Source organism: Odontomachus brunneus, unplaced genomic scaffold (genome assembly GCF_010583005.1).
Source record: "Odontomachus brunneus isolate Ranch 3 - 2012 unplaced genomic scaffold, Obru_v1 Obru_scaffold_192, whole genome shotgun sequence".
Taxonomy (NCBI): Eukaryota; Metazoa; Arthropoda; class Insecta; order Hymenoptera; family Formicidae; genus Odontomachus; species Odontomachus brunneus.
In genome coordinates this window covers 306,359-328,702 of record NW_022639642.1, presented here as the reverse complement: position 1 = coordinate 328,702, position 22,344 = coordinate 306,359, and the positions used below count along the sequence as shown (strand labels likewise).

Sequence of the window (22,344 nt, the reverse complement as noted above, 5' to 3'; positions counted from 1 at the left end):
ATGAGTTTTCTGTTAAAACCGGAACAGAGACATGAGAGTGATGTTTATTGGAACAAAGTCCCTTCGCAAAACAGAAATACTACGGGAACTTGCGCTCTTTTTCCAATCAATAGCGTCGATACTTTAGTGTGAAACAAAAAAATCTCATTTTTATACTATTTTAATATAATTATTTTATTTAGTAGAATGGAAAATAAAAGAAAATAAAATATGTTTTAATATTTTTAAAATAATTTGATTATTTTACTGTGTAATGAAATTATTTGGAATGTCAACATATGTTTTGTCCAATTTTAATGTAAAAGGAAAAAATAAAACTAGGAAATTGAGTTTCCATACAGAATCGTACACACGTTTACACAAATATTACTCTTCTAACCAGAATCTATAATTATTTTGGGAAATTGAGCTGGATTTCAATTATAGCGTTCCAAGAAATTTTTAGTGCAGGATGTGAATTTTATAAAAAGTCCGCGTAAAAAATTTTCTCGAATCTAATTGGGATCCCCCTCCACCTCAAATAACGAGTTCTAATTAGAAAATCTACGAAGATTTGAACTAGAAGTGTAATGTCTTAAAAATATAATTCTAAACTCAAATAAATTCTATTTTCTTTATCGAACGTTTTCTCAGAGTTCTCTTTTTTTTCAATTTCTATATGTTACATTTATGTTGAACAAAATATCTGTATCGCTTTAAATATATTTGTGCACATTTTACAAGTATAAATACTTAAAAAACATAAACACTCCAAATGTTTCAAATGTTTTATTTAACTTCTTTTTTAAGTAAATTATAAATGTCTTGAATAAAACATTTTATATATTATATTTTTATTTCAAATGTAAAAAAATTTTAACATTGCATTCGAGAATATTATGATTATTTGCAATTCACAGTCGGTAAATTATGAGAATAATCATACAACGGCCTGTATTTTAAAAAGAACAGATCTTATAATTCTACACATCATGATTATAAATATACTTAATTATTACTTCCTTATTCTCTCCTTCCTTTCTTCTTCTCATTCTTTCTATGTAACTTTTCTTTCGCCTTTAGATTTCCTATTTGGAATCACAACTTCAATTATTTGGGAAATCGTTATAGATTCCAATTGGATTTAGAACAAATTGGATTTAGAACAAATTTTGACAATCTGATCGGAATCTGTGTTGTATTTGAGAATGTTAGAGAAATTTCCACCACGTAAAAATATGTAGCCACAATCATTTTGAGCAATTGATCTGGATGCCAGATAGATCCCAAGAAATTTTCCACATATAGATAGTGGATTTTATAAAAAAGCTCTTCTGTTATTCTACACCGGTTACAGGCGAGCCTGTGTGATTTTTATTGCAAATATATTACTGTTTTCCGCGTAATATCGTGTTTATGTAACTTTTTTTTATCTATATCGGAAGACGCGAGGCTCGGCGACGAGTGATCGACCATGAGCCCATCATGACGACGTAGGATGTGTCGTCAGATTGACGTACGGATAAACGAGAGGAAGTTACGGATTCTTTTTTCTTTTCAGAAAAAATGCGGAGATAGACAAAATACGACGTCCGCGTGTGCGTCGGAAGCGCGCTATCGTGTTGCTCGCGCTGGCGTTACTTCCGCAAACTTGCACGGCTGTACATTGCAGCAATGCTTGCATTCGACACTAATGCATTGCGAACCTAATGCACGGAAACCTACCTACCTACCTACCTACCTACCTACCTACCTACCTACCTACCTACCTACCTACCTACCTGCCTGCCTGCCTGCCTGCCTGTCTGCCTACCAACCTATCTATCCACCTACAGAAACCGTTCGCGCCGGTTCGTTACTCAGTCGCGAGTCATTACGAGTCGGCCAGTACTCCAGTGACCCGTGAATGTTTGTCGACCGTTCACCGGCTTGTTCGCCAGGCCAGAGAAAGGCGTGGCAGCCCCCTCAATATCGCGTTCCCGTATCACTGCGATCCGCGGCGGTAGAATCGAGTCAGAGTTCTCGAAATTCGCGGGCGAAGTCGTGGGAGGCGAACCGAATCGCGTCCCGTCCCGACGCGGCCTCTCAAATGTCTCAAAGTCGCTCACTTGCTTCCGCCGACGTTGCACACAAGAGAAAGATTAGTATTCACTTGCAAGCAATATATTCAAATTAATCATTGTTAAATGTATAATCATTGTTTCGCGTATAAGCAACGATATAATTCCTTTAGAAGAATTCTGAAGTCTCGAATCGCAATAATGTTGCAATTTTGTTTGAATATTGTAACAGAGTTACAATATTCTTATATAAGTGAGAAGACTCTTACACGAGAGAGTCTCATATAAGAAGTGCAATATAATTATTTTGATTATAACATGATATCTTCCGACATTTAAAGACGTCATATTCCCAATTCTATCCTTTGCATTTCCCATTAAGGAAAATTATTTTTGAATGATAAAATTCTTGTTGAATCATATAAAATGTATTCTTGCAGATAAATTCATTTAATTTAACGCCATGTAATTTTATTTGAAGATTAACATGTCAAAAATAAAGATGTTTTCCAAACAAAAATGTTCTTTTTTTATGTGCTAACACAGTTAGTCGGCAGTTTGTCACAGTTAGAAATGAAAATGACCCACGGTAACTTACTCTGTCGATTTTGGAAAGCTGATAAAATGATAATTTAGAAAAAATTATAGAAATAAAAAACTAAGTATAAAGTTCAAAATAAAAAAAAACTAAATATAAAACTCAAAAAACTTAGTATAAAGCTAAAAAAAAATTTAGCCTTTAAAATGAGTAAGACTTTATTTAATTCATATTTTCCATAAAATATTTCAATACTATATATTGATATACTCTATATAGCATATAATAATTAGGAAACTAAGTACACAATAACTAAAGAAACTTAAAAAAGATTTTTAAAGTGTCAATTTATATTTTTCATACCATCTTACAGACTTACAGCATTTTTATTTGTTGCTTTCCTATTTCAGCGACTAGACTATGGTGTATAATTGAATATTTTTAGTAATATTTTAAGAAATGAAAACTTTAATATTCTCAAAGGATTGTATAAATAGTTTCTTTTCTTTCATTTGAGGGACATTTCTGAGATATTATATATATATATATATATATATATATATATATATATATATATATATATATTTGAGGAGAATATAAGAAGAATATTGTTTTATCTTATGCATTAGTACGGAAAACACGAATATCCGTGCATGAGACTATCAAAAACAATGAATTTCATCAAAATTACTATCTTATTTTTACCGTAATTAATAATTATCTTACTATAATTTTACTGTAAATAATGGTCACTTTGAATCTGGTGGTAATTTTACACCTCGAGTCACGGTAACAGAGATGGCAGACGATGCCGGTGACGAATTTCTACTTCCCACGAGACTAAATCGTGATGCCGGCGGAGTATTTCAGCTAAGAAGCGAATAAACATACTCCTCGCTCGTGACTTGATACTTAATTGGTACTCCACTTGCGCAATTAGATCCTTGACATACGCTGGCAATCGCGCGCGCGCGCGCGTCTACCCACCGACTATGAATGTAATTCCGGTCATTGTGAGCAACAAACTGTTCGATACGCTGCGCAACGAGTCTTTTACTGACCTATTAAACGCAGAAATTATTTCACGAAGTGTAAAGAATAAAGCGCCGCAGTTTAATTAGTGGACTTGGTGCGCGTAATAAAGTATACTTCAAGGTATGCGCGAGGCTACACTTTTCCGTTTTACTCTCAGACACGTGGGCGTGACATATATGGTTTGATTTAAAAAGACAGGCAGAAAAAAATACTATTGAATCAATAGAATAAATCTTCCTGGTTCAATAACAATGTTATTGAATCTAATATTCGAGTTATTAAGATAATATATGATGTCTTTATTTTAAAGTGAAGTTGTCTTAAAAAAACGACGCATCAAAGGATCCATTCATAAATTTATTATTTATTAAACAAATTTATATTTATATACATTTATTTCACTAAATATCGCTGTTAATTTGAGGCGAAATTAAGACAAATATATATATACGCAATATTACAAATACAAAAAAATCTGATGAGTGTTTTATTTATGAATTAGTTTATCTAACATTAAATATCCGAATAATAAAAAGAGTATTGTTTTTTGAAAACGAAAATAGTTAATAATTCTGTAATTTGCGCATAATGTTTATATTAATCTTTAATATCATAGTTTTTCATCAAAATCTCACATATAATTTAGAAGACATTAAAAAAGGAAATTAAAAATAGCACACTGAGAAAAAGATATTCCAAGATTCATTTGTAGAATATGAAGTTTATTCACAGAGAAATAAAGTTCATTTCGCATAAATAAACTTTATATCTCATAAATAAATTTTCAAGTGTTCATTCTCAGTGCGTAGTAACCTCAAAGAACACATATGAAAAGTATCAATTTTAATTGCATATATCTTAGTTTTCGAATAGTCATCTTGTTCTAATTGCACAAGCAGTTAGATGATATTGTATCGTGTACGTAGTGTGAATTTCATTAAATTCTCGCGAAACTTGTTTTATAATATAACTACCTTAATAACTCGAGTATTAGTTTGAATTATTATTGAATCAAGAAGATATGTTCCAACAACGGGCCTCGATCAATTTTATTGATTCAGCAATATTTTTGCTTCATGCACGCATGAAAGTCTGAAGTATGATTGGGAAATGATACGAGCGCTTGCTACTTTCAGATGACGCATCTAATATTTGTGCGGAGACTACTGCTGGCCCTAACGCTGATAGCGATATGCGCGACGATCGCGGAGTCGTTCAAGAACAGAGACAGGAGGCACGTCGGTACCGAGGTATCTAGTCATCGATCGGGCAAGGTATACGAGTCGGACAGCCGGAGCACAAAATCATCGAGCAGCGCGAACAACGAGATCACCGCGGAACCCGGAAGGAAAGTGTCCCACCATTTGATCGGAGGTCACTTGAGAATCGACACGAAACTCCGGGGCGATGAGTCCCTGTGGGACGATGGAATTCTCATGTCGGCGGCCGGTAACGGCAAGGAGGGGAAAAACGCTCGTGCTGGTGGCGGCGGTGACGACGAGGACGAGAAGAAAACGCTCTCTCAGCAGGTCAAGGAGGGCAAGTACGGCCTCATACAGAACGAGATTTACGGGAACCGGCCAAAACGGCCCGGTATCATCAGCTACCTTGGCAATCCCGAAGTGCCGAAGGACACGGCCGACAATTTGGGTGGTCTCGACGAGGAGGAGATCTGGTTGGCCGAGAACCACGTGTTGGTGCTGAGAGGCGGGAAATTTCCTGAACACGAAGACGGCCAGCAAGGCAGCAGCGGCGACGACGCGTCGCCGAAATGGCCGCCCATCGACGATTACAAGGCGCCCAGACGACAGGTCAAGATCCCATCGCGGCCAAGGATACCGCCGCCCTTTCCGGTACAACTTACGGAGGGAGGGCCGATACAGATTATCGGCCCGAACGGCACCATCGACGTCGACAACAACGGCACGCTCGACTACGGCGCGGAACCTGGTTACACGAAGGGGTTATTACCGGGGGAGAATCCGTTTTTCACCATCACTCCGAATGGTACGATAGTGGGTCCAGACTTTGGCCCGCCACAGAACTTTTCCGTCGAAGAGAAGTCGTCCAGAAGAGGTAACAACGAGCAGAAGAGGCTGAGGCCGGAAACCCAGCCACCCAGCGGCTTCCCGCCGTTTTATCACGCTATACCGCCGGGTGCGGTGTTCGTGCCGCCACCGGGGAATCAATCGGATTACGACGAGGAGGACCAGTCCATCTACTACCCGCCGCCGTATAGCTTCTACTATCAGCAAGATAATACGACTGCTGTACCACCGGGTCCCCTGGTGCCTGGCATTATATTACCGCCGCCACCGGATTTCTTCTCTGCTTTGGACGACAAGAAGACGACCACGAAAAAGTACACAAAAAGACCGACTACCACACCTTCGCCGAGACCCCAACCGACGTATCTGCCACCCAGGAAGTTCACGACCAAGCGATACAAAAGCTCGTCGGTCTTGCCGACTTCTGTGACCAAGACGACTGTCTCGTCGACGGTTAGCGAGAAGATGTCCTTCGGCCGTGTGACCGCCAAGAACGCGACCAACACCTACACGCCTAAGCAGAGGATTACGCCCGTTGTGGAGATGACGACAGTAACGCCCGCGAAGCCCAGCACTCTCGAAAACACTGAGATGTACACTATCGGTCCCGTGAACAGCAACCAAGTGTCCGAGGCGACGACCCAGCAGAAGGACTGGTCCACTCTGGTGACCAGCAAGACGATCCCGGTTCTGGCGTATTACCCGTCTACCACGCAGTCGTCGTTGGAACGACCAGTGGAGGTGACGCCGGCATCCATCAAGAGCATCATTACCACCGGCCAGCCCGGCAGGTCCTCCAACCACCACGCGTCCTACTACTTCTACGCGGAGTCAAGCGACGAGGACTCGGGCGTCACGTCGAAACCATCGGCCGTTTACTACAAGACCACTACGGAGTCGCCATATTATAACGTCGAGACGCAATCTCGGCAGACCGACCCGAAAAAACACTATTACGCGGTGGAGACGATCGCGCCAATTGAGACGCCGAAAGACTACAAGGCGAAGCTCATCGACGGCGTCGTAAAGAACTCACAGACTTTCCGTTACACCGACTCGGCGGTCACGTCCTCGAAGTTCGAGCCCAGTTCACCACGTGGCCAAAGCCAACGCATGTTGGCCGACCAAGCGCCCGTGTATTATCAACCGGCATCTGAAGCGCGGCCGAACCGCCCGTTGGAGACGTACTACACGACCTCGAAACCGCAGTCGTACTACCGACCGACCGCGAGACCCAAGCCGATCTATCAGTACAGCTTCCAGATAGCGGATTATTCGAAGCGCGGCGGCAATCAGGGGCTGTACCACCGCGGGGAGCAGCAGCAGCAGCGACAACAAGAGCAGAACGTCCCCTACAGCGAATACCGAGGCATCAAGAGCGGCGATCGACAATACGATTATGAAGATATCGACTCCCCGTCGCGGCAGCAGCCACCGCGGAAGGACGCGCAATACAAGACGCAACGTCCGATAGCCTATCCCACGAGCACCAGCTACTCCTCCGTCGTGGACACGACACCCAATCCGCAGCACGCGTACTTCACGCAGCAGGACGAGAAGCTGCTGGACGACGTGACGAAGGAGTATTTCACGATCTTCGGCAAGAAACTGCCGGACACGGGCATATCGAGCACCACTCCGATCTACGGCAAGTCCAGCAGCATCACCGAGAGACCCGAAGTGGACGCCTACGTGTCGAACGTTTACAAGACCGGCCGACCAGTCACTTACAAGACACCCAACGTCAACGTGCACTACGGAGATCAGTCGCAACGGCCGTACTCCCTCAAGGATGACACCCTCGTGAACTACAGGAGACCCTTGCCGCCGATTAACCACGACAGCGAGTTCATCAAGGTGCTCGAGCCGAAGTCTCGACCGCAGCAGGCTCCGTTGCCGAACTACGAGTTACAGGCGGAGAACTATCGGCTGCCACAGAATCAGGCAGGGCTACAACAACAACGCAGACCGACTCCTCGCTACAGAGTACAAGGGACAGTGCAGTCGAGCAGCAACAGGCACACCAACAACTTCGTACCGCTCACCGAGTCGCGGGAGGAGCTGGAGGAAGTGCATGGGCCTCCCGTGTCGTTGTTGGGTGACATAGAGGTGAACTTCAGGAACCCGCGTCCCCCCATCAACCCCGACGCCGAGTTCGTCGAGCCCGTGCCGGAGCAAGACAACCGCTCCGACAACCCGAACGCGTATTTCGCCTACCGATTGCCCGGCGACGTCGGTCACTTTTACTTCCTGACGCCGCAGGCGATCACGCAACGGCAAGATCAGGACGGCGGATACATCTACCCGAAGCCGAGGGAACCGAGGTTACTGAGACGAAGGCGACGCCCGGGTGACGCCTAAGGAACTCGAGGTCCCCCCTCGCGCTCGTGCTTCTACGGCAGTCGCATAATGCCATAATCTTGTGGATATCCAGCGCGAAATGAAAGTGCGCCGCGTCGACGGTACCGTTAACACGGCGCGCGTGTATTAACATATTTATTGTACTTGTAAATATGACACTGACTAAGTTAGATAATTATAGATACGTTGTTCTACGAGAAATGTGCTTATAATTTATGCAACCCCGATTCTCTCGCCTGGAAACGACATAAACGTCGCATATTTTTGCGTGCGCTACGCACAGAAAAATACATACAGCATTAGAGTATTGCTTGTTTCAAGTATTTCGTAAGATTATATATTCGCAAAACTGTCACAAAAAGTGCGTTACAAATATCAAATTTATTCAATATACGTTCTGAATTCTAATATGTTTAGCATTTTATCAAGAATTTTAAATTAAAACAAACATTCGATTTGTTTATTACATAGAGTCTAATCAGTTTTTTCTTCAATAAAATTTTATATTCTAAAGAAAATTAATTCTTCTTTTACATGTGATAGCAAGTCTTTCTAAAATTTATGACAAATATATTTCGAAATTATTATAAAAAAAGTGTTCCGTGTTAAATATAACTATTTTTTTAAATTTCTGCATTTGATTGTATATCTTAGAGACTTTTATAAGAAAATTAATTTTTATTTAAAAAAAAAATCAAAAGTAAAAACTGAATAGTGGCTTTTCTTAGTAGTACAAGAGTATTTTTCTGTGTGATATATTATTATCAAATCTTTTTTCGGTGAGTGAAAAATCAAGTCTGGATAACAGTTATCAGATGCTTTGGTGATATAGCTTCAGTTATAAAACGCATATACGTGCATATAAGTAAATGTAATCAAATAATATTTGGTAAGTATTAATAAATAATCTTTATAAGCCTTGATATCTGTTGCTAAGATTTCATGACTATTGCCAATTTATGTGGTACGTGTGTGACCGGACATTTGATTCAATCCATCATCAATATTTTGTTAAATAAATGACCAATATTTTGTTAAGCAATATCATATTGTTTAGTGATATTTATTATATTATGTGATAAACATACAAAATAACCAAATGGTAATAGTCAAACTGTTTAGAGTAATTATTACCAGATTATTTAGTATTAGTATTATTTACTCTAGACCATTTGATTCAACCAAATGAAGAATTTGTTTCATAAATTATTTTTTAATTGTTACTAGGCATTGATAACTATTATTATATTTAATATTAATTACAACAAATTTCGTACTGAAATACTCAACCAAATGCATTTGTTAACTATTACAAGATTTCCTTTCAGTGTACGATACGATATACACTGAGAAAAATATTTGAAAATTTATTTGTGGAACATAAAGTTTACTTCTGTGAAATAAAGTTTATTTCTATAAATAAATTTCATGCCCTATATAAATTTTTAAGTATTTTTTTCTCAATATATATTATCCTTACCGACCGTCGCGTATTCGCACATTGTCTGTGATTAGTGAATGGGATTACAAGTGTAAATATTACGTATATTGCTGCTTTGATCGTTCATCACGTGCGGGCGTGCTCGGTAGATTGCGGAATCGTTTCGCGAAATCGCGAACTTTCGCGAACTCTCCTCAATATCCACTGTTACGTTAAATGAAGTAAAATAAAATTAAAGACGGTAACAGGGAGAATAATAATAGGTATTAGCGCGTCTGTTCGCTTCAAATATTTGAAAAATCTTTTGTACGTATTAGTGTGGTACAAAGTTATTAACTATCTATACGTGTCTCTACCTTTTTTCTGTAAATTGCGTCGTCCCGATAAACTGAATCGAAATCGATTTAAATCGAAATTTTAGTTCTACATTAATTCTGCTAATGTAGTCGAATTTGAAGGATCAATAGAGAAGCTTGAGATATAACATCATACAGATTATTACTTTAATTTGATGCTGCAAATGATTGTTTTTATTTACTGTCTTCTTCATGTTAAGGGTTGAAAAAGCACTTATTTGAAAATTATTTAATATTCGATTACCTCAATATCCTGTTTATATATTTGTTCTTGATTTCGATAAACGATATATTAATCATGTAACCTACTCAATTGTAAATGGATATGTATGATAAGCAAACATGAAATAATATAGATAATAATAGGATTAATAGGTAATACCAACAAACTTTCTCTTTTCGTAATCTGTTACTTTTTTTCAATTGGCGTTGTAAATTTCGATAGAATTTGGATGCTCAAGACGAATGAGTAGGAAGTAGTTGCAAGACTAAAGATAGCAGTTGTGTAAACACGATTTTAAATTTGGACTCAGTATAGTGACAAGGCTAAACGGAAGCGAGGAACGGAAGAAAATAAGATGTTGGCAGATTCAAAATAAAACTTACTTCTCAAGGAATATTTTTAGAAAAACAAATTTCGGCATTTACGAGATTTGACTATATTCATAGTCATAATTTATCTACAATCACTTTGATTGAGAGTATAATTAATTATAGATTCCTATTCGCGGACCGTTATTCGGTTGTTTGGATCAAGAAATCCTGTTGTATAATGTAAGTATTACACATTAACGAATAATCTGAGATTCATAAACTTGTGATTATTTATCAAATTAGAATAGAAATCACCAAACTCCTACACTGAGAAAAAAATATCTAAAATATAATAAATATTTATTTGATAGATATTATACATATGTATATAATAAAATATGTTTACTTATATTAATATATAACATATTTTTCAAATATGAAAATATACATTTTCTTAAAATCTTAAGAAAATCTTAATTTTTCATAAATTATTTAATTATTTTATTTAAATAAAAGAATTTAGACTTAAGGAAATATGTTATTAGTTCCCACCAAATAAATATTTACTATTTCTTTTAGATATTTTTTCTCTTAATATACACTGAGAAAAAATACTTAAAAGTTTATTTGTAAGATATCAAGTCTTTTTTCAGTAAAATAAAATTTATTTCTGTGAAACAAAATTTATTTCTCTATAAATAAACTTTACATCCCACGAATAAATTTTTAAATATATTTTTCTCTGTGAATGTAATGCATTTCTCATAGTTTTTCTTGCAGATGTAATAAACACAAACAATACAAAAATGAGCTAGTTAAAATTCGCTAGTAAATTATGATTTACACAATGAACGAACCATGAATGCCGGCCTTAGAGTAAATTCTAAATTTCCGACTCAGATGTCTTCTTATTTTCGGTAATTTCGTCAAATGTCCATTAAAATCGGTAATATTCTTTGTAATAAATAACTTGACACCCCTGGAAATGTATTCCATCCTGCGTCCTGGTTTCCTGATTCAATTTTTGTGCTTCTGGCTGCTTGGTCGCACAAGATACTCACGAATACTCGTGTAGGTACGAACGATTAGATAAAAAAAAACGCGCATTAGCTAATGCAATACTGTCGACAGTTCGATTATCAATATATCAATGGCTACTGACATGTTCAAATCACTCAATCAGGAACAAAATTGTAAATAACTTTGCGTCATGTAGGTATATGTGTCGCTCAACGGTTTGAGACTTAAGAGGGCAACTCGATTTTGATGTCTCAAAAATTAGCACTTTTTACGAATTTTTTTCTCCAAAACTATACGGGCGACAAATCTCAAACTTCGTATAGTTATTAAGACATATTTTATTAAAACTTTCTAATTTTTACAAGCAGAAATAATACATAAAATCATAGTTATAATTATATGTACGCAAGGAGTTGATTTTCATGATCACCACGATTGCGAATCTCTCCGTGTTCTGAAACAAAAAAACAAGTAAGGAAATTAATCTACGGACTTACCGCTATCGTCTGAAGTACGGAAATGTAAAACGAACCAGTTTTCGATTAATTTAAGACGTATAAACATAAAATTTTTGTCCATTTTTTAAATTTTATTTTTATACGCCTTAAATTAATTGAAAAAAAATGGCTCGTTTTGTATTTCCATATTTCAGACGATAGTAGCAAGTCTGTAGATTAATTTCCTTACTTGTTTTTTTGTTTCAGAGTACGGAGAGACTCGTAATCGTGGTGATCATAAAAATCAACACCTTGCGGGCATATCATTCTAACTATGATTTCATATATTATTTCTGCTTGTAAAAATTACAAATTAGTCTGAGAAATTACAACAATCAACGTTCTCAAAGACTCTGGTTTTTTCGAGGTAATCAAATTGTTAAATCACTGAATTATTAAGTTATCGGGATCACTAACTAAGGTTGCGTTGCCGATCGACTCGTACTTTTTCCAGAAGCTAATCCCAGGACGCAAAACAGAACAATAGTCAGCTATGAAGCTTGCAACTTCTTCCTTTTCACCTCTTTTGAATCTTCAAGTTTTATCGACATTTTCAATATAAAAAAAAAAAATAATGAGTTTTTGAAAGCAGAAAGTTTGTTTTACCCATTTATTCTTCAAGCCCTAACATGAATCAAGATAACGGAGCATTAAATAATTCTTAAACAAATTGCTCTTTAAGTTTCGACAAAACGGTAAGTAACTAATTGCAGCATCAAAAGACAACAATAGTCTGTTATGTCTTGAATTTCTCCATTGATGCTTTAAGATCAATTCAATTTCTAGAACTAGCGTAAAACCACAGTTTCTATTCGGAAATATTACACAAATATACTAATAAAGATCACAGTTTGCAATTTGTCGAAATATATAATCAGAAAAAGGAACTGTACATGTTTCTGTATATGTTACGTAATATTTTTTAAAACAAAGAGAAATGACTATTTTATTAAATTAAATTCAAACAAAATTAAAAGCTTTACATTTTTTAAATTTTCTTTTTTTTAATTTTCTTTTTCTAATAAAATAAAAATGAAAATAGCTTCATACTTCTTCCTTATTAAATAAAATGAACGTTATCGCAAAGATAAAGAAAAAATATCGATAAAATAGATTAATGTATTGATCCTTGGCTCTACCAGCGTAGACTACGTTCGATAAGGATTGAAGAAAAATATATGATATAAAGAAATAACAAGACTCACCGGTGTCGATTTCTTGCGTTTGCGCTGGATCCGGCAAAGGATAATCGTGCAGCCGTAGGTAGACCTCTACTGCACACTGCGCTGCTTTGAAGTAAAACGGATGAGCCCGAAGAACGTCCTCTAACCTCAGAAGGCCGACATAAGATCGTAACGTCATCTTCCGCATGCAGTAAGTATGAAAGTCAAATTGGTCCTCTATAATTTCCGAGAAATGCTGTAAAAACAATTGCGTCACGTTACGACAGACTCCACGAGATATCTTGAACGCACGATACATGCGCGCGCGTGTGTATGTGTACAGTACAACTTACCCTGTCAACTTCGTGACACTTTTTTAAAGCTTCCCCGTACTTCCCAAGACGCATATAAGCGTAGGCTGCTTCCGTTTGGATCCACATGCATTGCATCTCGTTTAAATTCTCCATAGCTAAAACTCCCTCTCTCGTGAACTTTCCACAAGTCTCCTCCGCTTCCTTAATAAGATTCGCACGAAGCATATACTTGGCACATTTAGAGTTAATATATCGGTCAGCTGTATCCAAGCCTTGCGCTTCATCCAACCACTTGTAAGCTTCATGGACGTTCCCCGCATGCTGTTAAGAATAAAGTCCATTTAGTTTCTTGAAACTTATCTCAAGTGAGACACTATGATCTGTACTAATAGTCGTTACTTGCAACTTGTTCTGCGTGAGATACTTGGATCAAAATTTAGAGTTAAATTTGAATTTTTTAGTTGAGTCATATGATACACGCGACATTATGGCTTGTATTAATAATTATCGTCTGAAACTCATCTCATGTGAGATATACAAGTTTTTTTATTAAAAGTTAGATCTAAGTTTTCCAGAGAGACAGTTGACTGTATGATATATATGATATTGTATAATCGCGAATCAATTGAAACACTCTCATCTAACTATGTGAACTCAAATTTGAATATCTCTTTTAAGATGGATTTCAAGTATTAGCTATTAATACAGGCCTATAATTGCAATCGTGTTGCAGTTCAAAAACTCACATCCAACTCTAAATTCAAACCTACGTATCTCACTGGAGAAAAATCTCAAGTAATGACTATTAATGCAGGCCTTTGATTTTAGAGATACGAGGTAACTCCAACTTCAAGTGTATCGCACAGAACAAATCACAAATAATGACTATTAATGCAGACTTTGTGTATATAGATTACGTAACATAATGGCGTGTCAGTGAAAATCCTACCTTGTAAATGCGTCCTTTGGTAACAAAAAGTTCTATAAGCGTAGGAGTATGATCTATGGCAGCGTCAATCTCGATCAACGCCTTTTCCGTTTGACCAAGATAATCGTAATGTTGTGCTAAATAATAATACGTCCATAATAAAGCGGACGCCGGTTCTCTCGGATTATCCTTCTCTTCATCGCTAAAATGTCCGTGAAGTTTTAATGCCTCCTTGTATTGCACAAGTAGAGATGATATGATTTCAACTTTTTGCTTATCAGTGTATAACGAGCGAAGATTTACGAATAACGGCGGTACACCTTTGTGAAGCCCTACAATACAAATAAACACAAGTTGAATATATGCCACATACCACGAAAAAATGTCATTCACATAAGTAACACTGGTCTGCAAAATCAGAGGTTAGATGAATGATATGGGAATTCTCTGTGATTCCTAATTAAGGTCAAAAACAGACCATTTCTTAATGATTGTTCAGCTGCTATAACTTTAGAAGTACACATAGCAGCTCCATTGGGGCTTAAAATAAAGTGTTTAGCTAATAGGTTTATTGAAAAAAGTTATATATAGAGTTCTTTCTAAAATTTTTATACAATTTTTTAAATTTCTAACTATAGCAATAATACTAATAATACTAATAACAAGGTTTTGCACTTTATTCCGGCACTTTTGCTCCTTTAATTCCAGATAATGATGTGCGAGCTTCAGTTATATTTTTTCCAGTAAAGGAATTAACTAAAAGCTTTATTTTGAGTCCTGCCAACTATATGTACTGTCAAAGTTATAAGATAAACGTATCAATGACTAAACTAATAAGAAAACACGATCAGTTTAACATTTTTGCTAATAAATAATTAATGCAATTAGTAATAAAATATTTATGTAAAACTTTGCTTTGGCAGCAATAAAAAAAAATAGGATATTAAATAACCAATAAATATCAATTATAATTTTTACGAAATATTTGATAATATTGATTATCCTAATGATTGAACACTCATTACATAATATATTACAAATTGGCATAAAAATATCCTTTAACAAAATCTCAAAGATTTCTATAGAAATATATATTAAATAAATATATTATTATATATAATATTTATATTGACTATTAATAAATATATTTATATAATTAATATATTAATTAATATATTAATAAATATATTAATATATTAAAAATATATTAATTAATGTATTAATAAATATATGTATATAATTAATATAAGTGATTAATATATTACTTATAAACATTAAGCAAATATATTATTAATGTTTCAATCATTCGGATATGTTTAATTATTAGAACAATAATCTTAATGGCTGCAAATTTGTTAAAATGACCTGTTTTTTGAGATCAAATGTCAATTTCCTCAAAATGTAGAAGTGACAAATGCTTTTTGCTTCAGGATTTAAATTCAATGTACCAAAAGATCTTTTAGGAATTATAGAAAGTTCTCATACTGCTCATCAGATCTCTAATTTGCAGACCAATGTTATGCAGAAAGAAAAATTACCTCTTCGTAAATATCGGTCCACCAGGGTTTTAAATTCATCCCCTGCCGCGTAATTGAGTTGCAAACGACGTGGCGCTAACGCACGAGGAAACAAATCTTCGTATCTTTGGAGCATATGCAATGTTTCACTCGGCGAAGTATGTCTCTCAGCCTCTGCTAGCCTAATATAATACGTCGTGTTTTCCGGATTAATATCTAACAGCTCCTTGTACACCTGTTCTGCTTCCACATACTGATTCAATTGGAGTCTCAATTTACCTGAAGAGAAACAGGATTGTGTGAGGAACATACGAGCAGCGAGATTCCAACTAGTAGCAACACAAATACACATAATGTGGTGTTGCATACTTACCATAAATCTCTTTCACAGTAACCTTGTCGCAGATTTGATCACTGTACTTGTCTAAGTGTTTTAATGCTTGTTCACTTTCCCCTGATTCCTGGATGACCATGTTCTGGTACAGCAGCAACTCACTATGCTCGTAATCATAACATATCTGCACATTTCACAAACGTCTCTGTTAGGGAGAATTGATACCTTAGCAGAAAAGCAGAAAGATAGAAGCCAATCAGGATCTGGACTGGTGATCAAACAATAGTCAACAGTTTTTGCTTTTATATCAGTGCAAGTTCTGATTGGTTTCTGCCTTTCTGTTTTTCTGTCAAGGTATGAATTCCCCCTTATATCACATTAATTATCTCTCATTGACAGACAAACCAAAATATGATATATGTATAACATACCATTGGAGAGTTCCGAAAGGTATCTAAAATTTTCAACGCCATCTCATAATCTCTCAACAAATGGTATGAAATGGCAAAACCAATCCAAGAAGCTCGTTGAGTAGGACGTAACATGAACAACTGATATCTGGTATCCTAGAGGAAAGTAACAAAAAAATAACAAGTTGATATACAATACAAATCTAAATAAATTCCATTCACATCATATAGCATTGCAATATTGTTCAGTATATGAGAAAGTAAGTATACTAAATGAAGTAACTTACTCTTTGGGATATTTACCTTGTAGCCCTCCAGATCCCTCATCTGTATTTGAAGCAGCGACAGATCCCTGAGAATCTGAATATTATCCTTATCCCACTTGAGTGCATTTCTATAACATTTGATTGCTTCATCGTACTTCTTGTCTGACCGCTGTAGGAGACCGTAAACATGCCAACAAACATGGGACTGTAGGTCATTTCTGAGGCCACGCCGCACATGATCATACGCTTCTTCTTTACGACCCAAGCAATTCAGAGTGAGCCCTTTCATCGCCAAGGTCTCTCCATGCTCGCTGAACTTGGGATTTGACAGGATCTGCTTCGCGAATTTCAACCCATTTTTGTATTGTTTGTGCTCGTAACACCTCTGTAAGAAAAACCATATAAAAATACATCACAGTCTACATAGAGCCTTTTGTGGGTGATTTCCATTCCTAATTTGCTAGGTTCGATTTCGCGTTTGTGCGCGACCGGCGGTGTCGATTTTCGCGGAGTGTCACCGGGTGTGATGGTTTTTCAATCGTCATGCTGAGTACGCCGCCGCGTGCCGCGGTCGCCAGTGAATTTTTCCCGTTTTTATTCCCAAAGAATGCTTTATCATTAGAGCCGATGAGTGCATCCTATTAGCTAGAGAGTGGGGTCCAAAACAGAGTATTTTCATCAGTCGTTACTCACCAGGATTCGCTTAAACAAGGCATTTTCTTTGGGTGGCAACGGGTTGCTGGAGGGCATTTTTGTATAACTACAAAAATAGGGGGCCTTTTCCACCCGGTAAACTTAATTTTCACCACAAAACCTCGTGGCCACAAACGAAGAAGTCGATCCTCGATCACGTGATCATCTGCGACAATGCTGTTCCGCCGGAAACGCTACTACCACGGCACCGCACAATTCAATCGGTCGTTAGGGTGAAATTACATACAGAGCAAAGGACCATCTATAAAGGTCGTTCTACATTAGTTGCAAGCCGATCGCAAGCAGACGCAATTCTTATTGCGACAGCCAATCAGAAGCATTAATGGTGCTAAAGGCTAAATCATACTAGCAATTGACGATTGACGATTGAAGATTAGATTTTGACGAATCAACGAACTTCAACTTTAGTTGCTTTGTTTCAATTGGTCAAGTTCCAATCTTCAATCGTCAATCATCAATCGCCAATCGCTAGTGTGATTTGGTCTTTAAGGCCAAGTCACACGTGATTGGTCGTAATATATATCACGACCAATCAGGACTCGATTTTATTTATGGTTACGGATACGGATATGTTTACGGACCATTGGACCCGCATCTTTAGGCCTGTTCAACAATACGTCGTACGGGTACGTTCCCACTTAGCGCATCACACATGCGTCATCCTTCGTGGACCAATCAAATCGTCCGATTTTATTTGTCGTAAAGTTAGGCAATAAAATAAGACGATTTGATTGGTCCGCAACGGGCCACGCGATGCGTGACGCGCAAATTGGGAACTCAGCCGTATGGCTGCGTTTCCACTTAACGCGTCATCCGCGCGTCGTCCTTCGCGGACCAATCAAATCGTCCCATTTTATTGCCTAACTTTACGACGAGTAAAATGAGACAATTTGATTGATCCATGAAGGACTACACGACGCGTGACGCGCTAAGTGGGAACTCAGCCGTATATCGCTGTCGTATGTCGGAACGTAATCAGTGGTATAATAAAGAGAATTTGTCTCGAGAAACAAATTCTGATTGGCCCATCGGCTGCACTCCAACATACGACTGTGACGTACGATGTATTGTAGAACAGGCCTTAAGGACGTCGTACACGAATTGACATAACAGTAACGTAAGACGTACCGTAAGAATTGACCAATCACTTTGAGTATCGTCGAACCGTAATGTCGCCATTTTTGTGAATACTCGATTGTAAAGGCCATCACACACAAAATTCCGTAAAAACTTGAAACGTAAGCGTAAATAAATCGACCAATCCCAATCGATCACTCGGCTTTTCGTAACCCCTCCATTATTACGAAGAGCCGAATACTCGATTGGGATTGATCGATTTCCTTACGATTACGATTTAAGTTCTTACGGAATTTTGTGTGATGGCCTTAATTGGTCCATTTTTACGGTACGTATTACGTTACTGTTATGTTAATTCGTGTGCGGCGTCTCTTAAGCCCATTCTACAATTGCGTAAGCGTAGTCGTGAACGTAAGAGTCAACCAATCCGAATGTTTTATTCACTGATTGCTTTACTCTGATTGGTTGTCGTAATCACTTACAACCACTTACATCCACGTTCACGCAATTGTAGAATGGGCTTTAAAGCTGTCTACTCACACTTTTCGTAACAGTAACCGTAAGACGTAACGTAAGAATTGATCAATTGTGATCGAATATTCATAAACATGGCGACCTTACGTTTCGACGATTCTCAACATGATTGATCAATTCTTATGTTACTTCTTATGGCTCCTGCACACAGGACGCGGTAATGTTTGCCACGCGGTGGAAGTTTGCGCGACAGCCAATCAATATGCTGCTTTCCGTAATAACCCTCTAGCTCTTACGGAAAAACAACATATTGATTGGCTGTCGCGCGGACTTCCGCCGCGCGGCAAGCATTACCCCGTCCTGTGTGCAGGAGCCATAAGGTTATGATCAGATTGTAAGAACTCTAGTTTTACAATATTGTGATCCTTGCATATATTAAAATATCACATTTTATATACGAGAAACACCTAAAATATAATTTCACATTTGCGTATAAAAATATTGCACTGAAATGTAATGCAAACATTAGACTTCTTATATTACATGTTATATTGAAGTTATGTTGCTGTTATATTGTTTATGTAACTTAACAATGTAAATAACATAATAACATAACAGTTTTATAACATAGTTATATCGCAGTTATAAAGGAAATTAAGTAACCTCAATATTAATAATGTATAACAGCAGTTATATTACATGTTATTCCTGTGTTATATCACAGTTATATTCTGTGTTTGCTGGGAAGATAGCGACTAGCGGTCCATGGTTATATAGGTGCGAGTACAATAAGGATTTGTAACCTTAACTTAACCGTAAACTTAAGAAATCGACCCGTATAGTCTACAATGGTTGCTTTCCAACAAGAGACACAAGTCGACACAAGTATCATCCTTGTTCTTACTAAATGTGGAACAAAGATAGAATGATGTTTATGTCGACTTGTGTCTCTTGTTGCAAAACAATCAATGGCAGCCCATAACCGCAACGTAACGTTGTGGCTCCTGCACACAGGACACGGTAAAGATGCGATTTCACGCAGCGAATAAAAGTTGGCGTTTTACCCCACTCCATCGTTGTTCAAAGCAGCGTTTAAAAGCTGTTCGCTGTCGCCCATATCCCATTCACCACGTTTAACCTCCTGTATAAACTGCAATAAGTATAAAAATGGAGTGTTATAATCGAGATATATAAAATATTATAGATGTACAGTGGCGATTATAGGTGAAGTTCGAAGACGACATATAGCTGCTGCAATTGCAGCGATGTATTTATTAAAGACGAAAAAAATACATAAGACGAAAAAGTTAATCAATTTAATATAAATAAATAAGATACACAGAGTAGCCTATAGGTTATAACCTATATAAATATGCTGACCATATATAATATAAAGTGTAGTAAAAAGAAATTCATTATTTTTGCATGAAATTGAAGGCTTTATTTAGCATAGTTAGAATGATCCGATTTAGGTCAAATATGCACCGTTTTGTTCGATAACTTGTTGCCATTTTGAAGGTAATTCCATTATGTCTCTCTCATAGAAACTCTTATCCCTATTGGCAAAAAACTGGGACAGTCGATTTTCACAAGCCTCTCTTGAGGCGAATTTTTCACCAGCAAAATCATTCGCCATAGACAGGAACAGGTGGTAATCACTTGGTGCCAGGTCCGGTCTATAAGGTGGATGCATAAGAACCTCTCAACCAAGCTCCCGGAGCTTCTGGCGAGTCACTATCGATGTGTGTGGCCTGGCGTTGTCCTAATGGAACACAATTCCTCTCCTATTGGCCGCTTCTGGGCGATTGATTCCTTCAGACGGTCCAATTGTTGACAGTACAGGTCCGAATTAAGAGTTTGGGAGTAGTTCATAGTGGATGATTCCCTGCCAATCCCATCAAACACACAGCAAAGGCTTCCTGACCGTCAATCCTGGCTTGGCCACCGTTTGCACCGGCTCACCGCGTTTCGACTACGATCGTTTTCGCTTGACGTTGTCGTAAGTGACCCACTTTTCATCAGCAGTCACCATCCGCTGCAGAAATGGGTCGATTTTGTTGCGATTCAGCAGCGATTCGCAGATGGAAATTCGGTCCATGAGGTTTTTTTGCGTTAACTTGTGTGGCACCCATACATCGAGCTTCTTTTTGTATCCAGCCTTATTCAAGTTGTTCCAAACGGTTTTTTGTGCAATGTTTAGCTCCTGGGCAATCGAAACAGTGCTTACATGACGGTTGGACTCGACGATTTCCATTATTTTATTGACATTTTCGACAATTGGCCTTCCAGAGCGTGGTGCATCTTTGACATCAAAATTACCGGAACGGAATCGACGAAACCAAAATTGCGCGTGATTGGCTGTTACAGTATCAGGACCATAAACACTATTCACATTTTCAGCCGCCTGGCTTGCGTTTTCGCCTTTATCGAAGAAAAACTGTAAAATATGGCGTATTTTCTTTTTGCTGGTGTCCATCTTTGACGCGCGCTCAAACAATACTGAGTCAAACAATCACAAAACTGTCTGAGAAGTTTTTTTAGTACGAAATCTTATCTTTCTAACGCCATCTAGCGTAAACCTATCGCACTTATACAACGCGAGATACACATTACTAAAGCCATCTATTGGAAAAATAATGGATTTCTTTTTACTACACCTTATATATATATACTAACTTCGTTTGTATTATCGGGCGCTGTCAATTTATCAATCCCTTCAGCTATAATTTCTTGTTTTTATTATAATTTGCTGTTTTCCCAATAAAAAATTTTTCATACATAATTATATACAATTATATAAAATTATATATAATTGTACATAATTATATATTATTATATATCAAATTTGTCCATTCATGTTTATACATTCTATTTATATATATAATCATGTATAATTATATATATAAATTAATATATAATTTTATATAATTACCCAGATAGAAAAATGATGTCATGTTGCGCTCAGCACGCGCTCATATATTGACGTGGATGATTGCAAAAATGCATACAAATGCGTGCGCATATGCTGCTCATATGTCGTTCATGTAATGATGATCAGAAAAATATCTCATCTAATAATATTATGATAACAAAACTTGATAGACTAGACATATTCGTATATCATTTGTATACATCTTGTGCTCATATCATGTTAATCACATAATGATCTTTAAAAAGGTATCAAGGTGAAATCACAGTATGATATCACATTATGATGAAACGTGATCATCACGCATTTCTATCTGGGTACGCATAGATTTATATGTAATTATACATAT

At 37.3% G+C, this 22,344-nt stretch overlaps 2 protein-coding genes across 10 annotated transcripts in view; one reads left to right on the top strand and one right to left on the bottom strand.

Annotated features, from left to right (window-relative positions):
- Positions 1 to 8,222, top strand: part of LOC116851810 (serine protease filzig) — a 30,300-nt gene extending 22,078 nt beyond the window's left edge. For 8 of the 9 annotated variants that reach the window (XM_032831629.1, XM_032831632.1, XM_032831630.1 and 5 more), the window contains one exon: positions 4,749 to 8,222. In XM_032831629.1, coding sequence (XP_032687520.1) covers positions 4,749 to 8,021 — 3,273 coding nt within the window. In that variant the 3' untranslated portion in view covers positions 8,022 to 8,222. Of the gene's footprint in view, positions 1 to 3,202; positions 3,733 to 4,748 lie in introns of those variants that run through there. The other variant, XM_032831631.1, reaches the window with a different exon arrangement.
- The window catches only part of LOC116851812 (N-alpha-acetyltransferase 15, NatA auxiliary subunit), a 106,892-nt gene extending 89,246 nt beyond the window's left edge, over positions 1 to 17,646 (bottom strand). The window contains exons 1-8 of the mRNA XM_032831633.1: positions 17,495 to 17,646; positions 16,839 to 17,186; positions 16,557 to 16,691; positions 16,165 to 16,309; positions 15,813 to 16,070; positions 14,296 to 14,606; positions 13,386 to 13,667; positions 13,075 to 13,288 (exon numbers count right to left, since the gene is read on the bottom strand). Of these exons, the coding sequence (XP_032687524.1) occupies positions 13,075 to 13,288; positions 13,386 to 13,667; positions 14,296 to 14,606; positions 15,813 to 16,070; positions 16,165 to 16,309; positions 16,557 to 16,691; positions 16,839 to 17,186; positions 17,495 to 17,551 (1,750 nt within the window). The 5' untranslated portion in view covers positions 17,552 to 17,646. The remainder of the gene's footprint in view (positions 1 to 13,074; positions 13,289 to 13,385; positions 13,668 to 14,295; positions 14,607 to 15,812; positions 16,071 to 16,164; positions 16,310 to 16,556; positions 16,692 to 16,838; positions 17,187 to 17,494) is intronic.
- Positions 17,647 to 22,344: the final 4,698 nt, after the last annotated feature.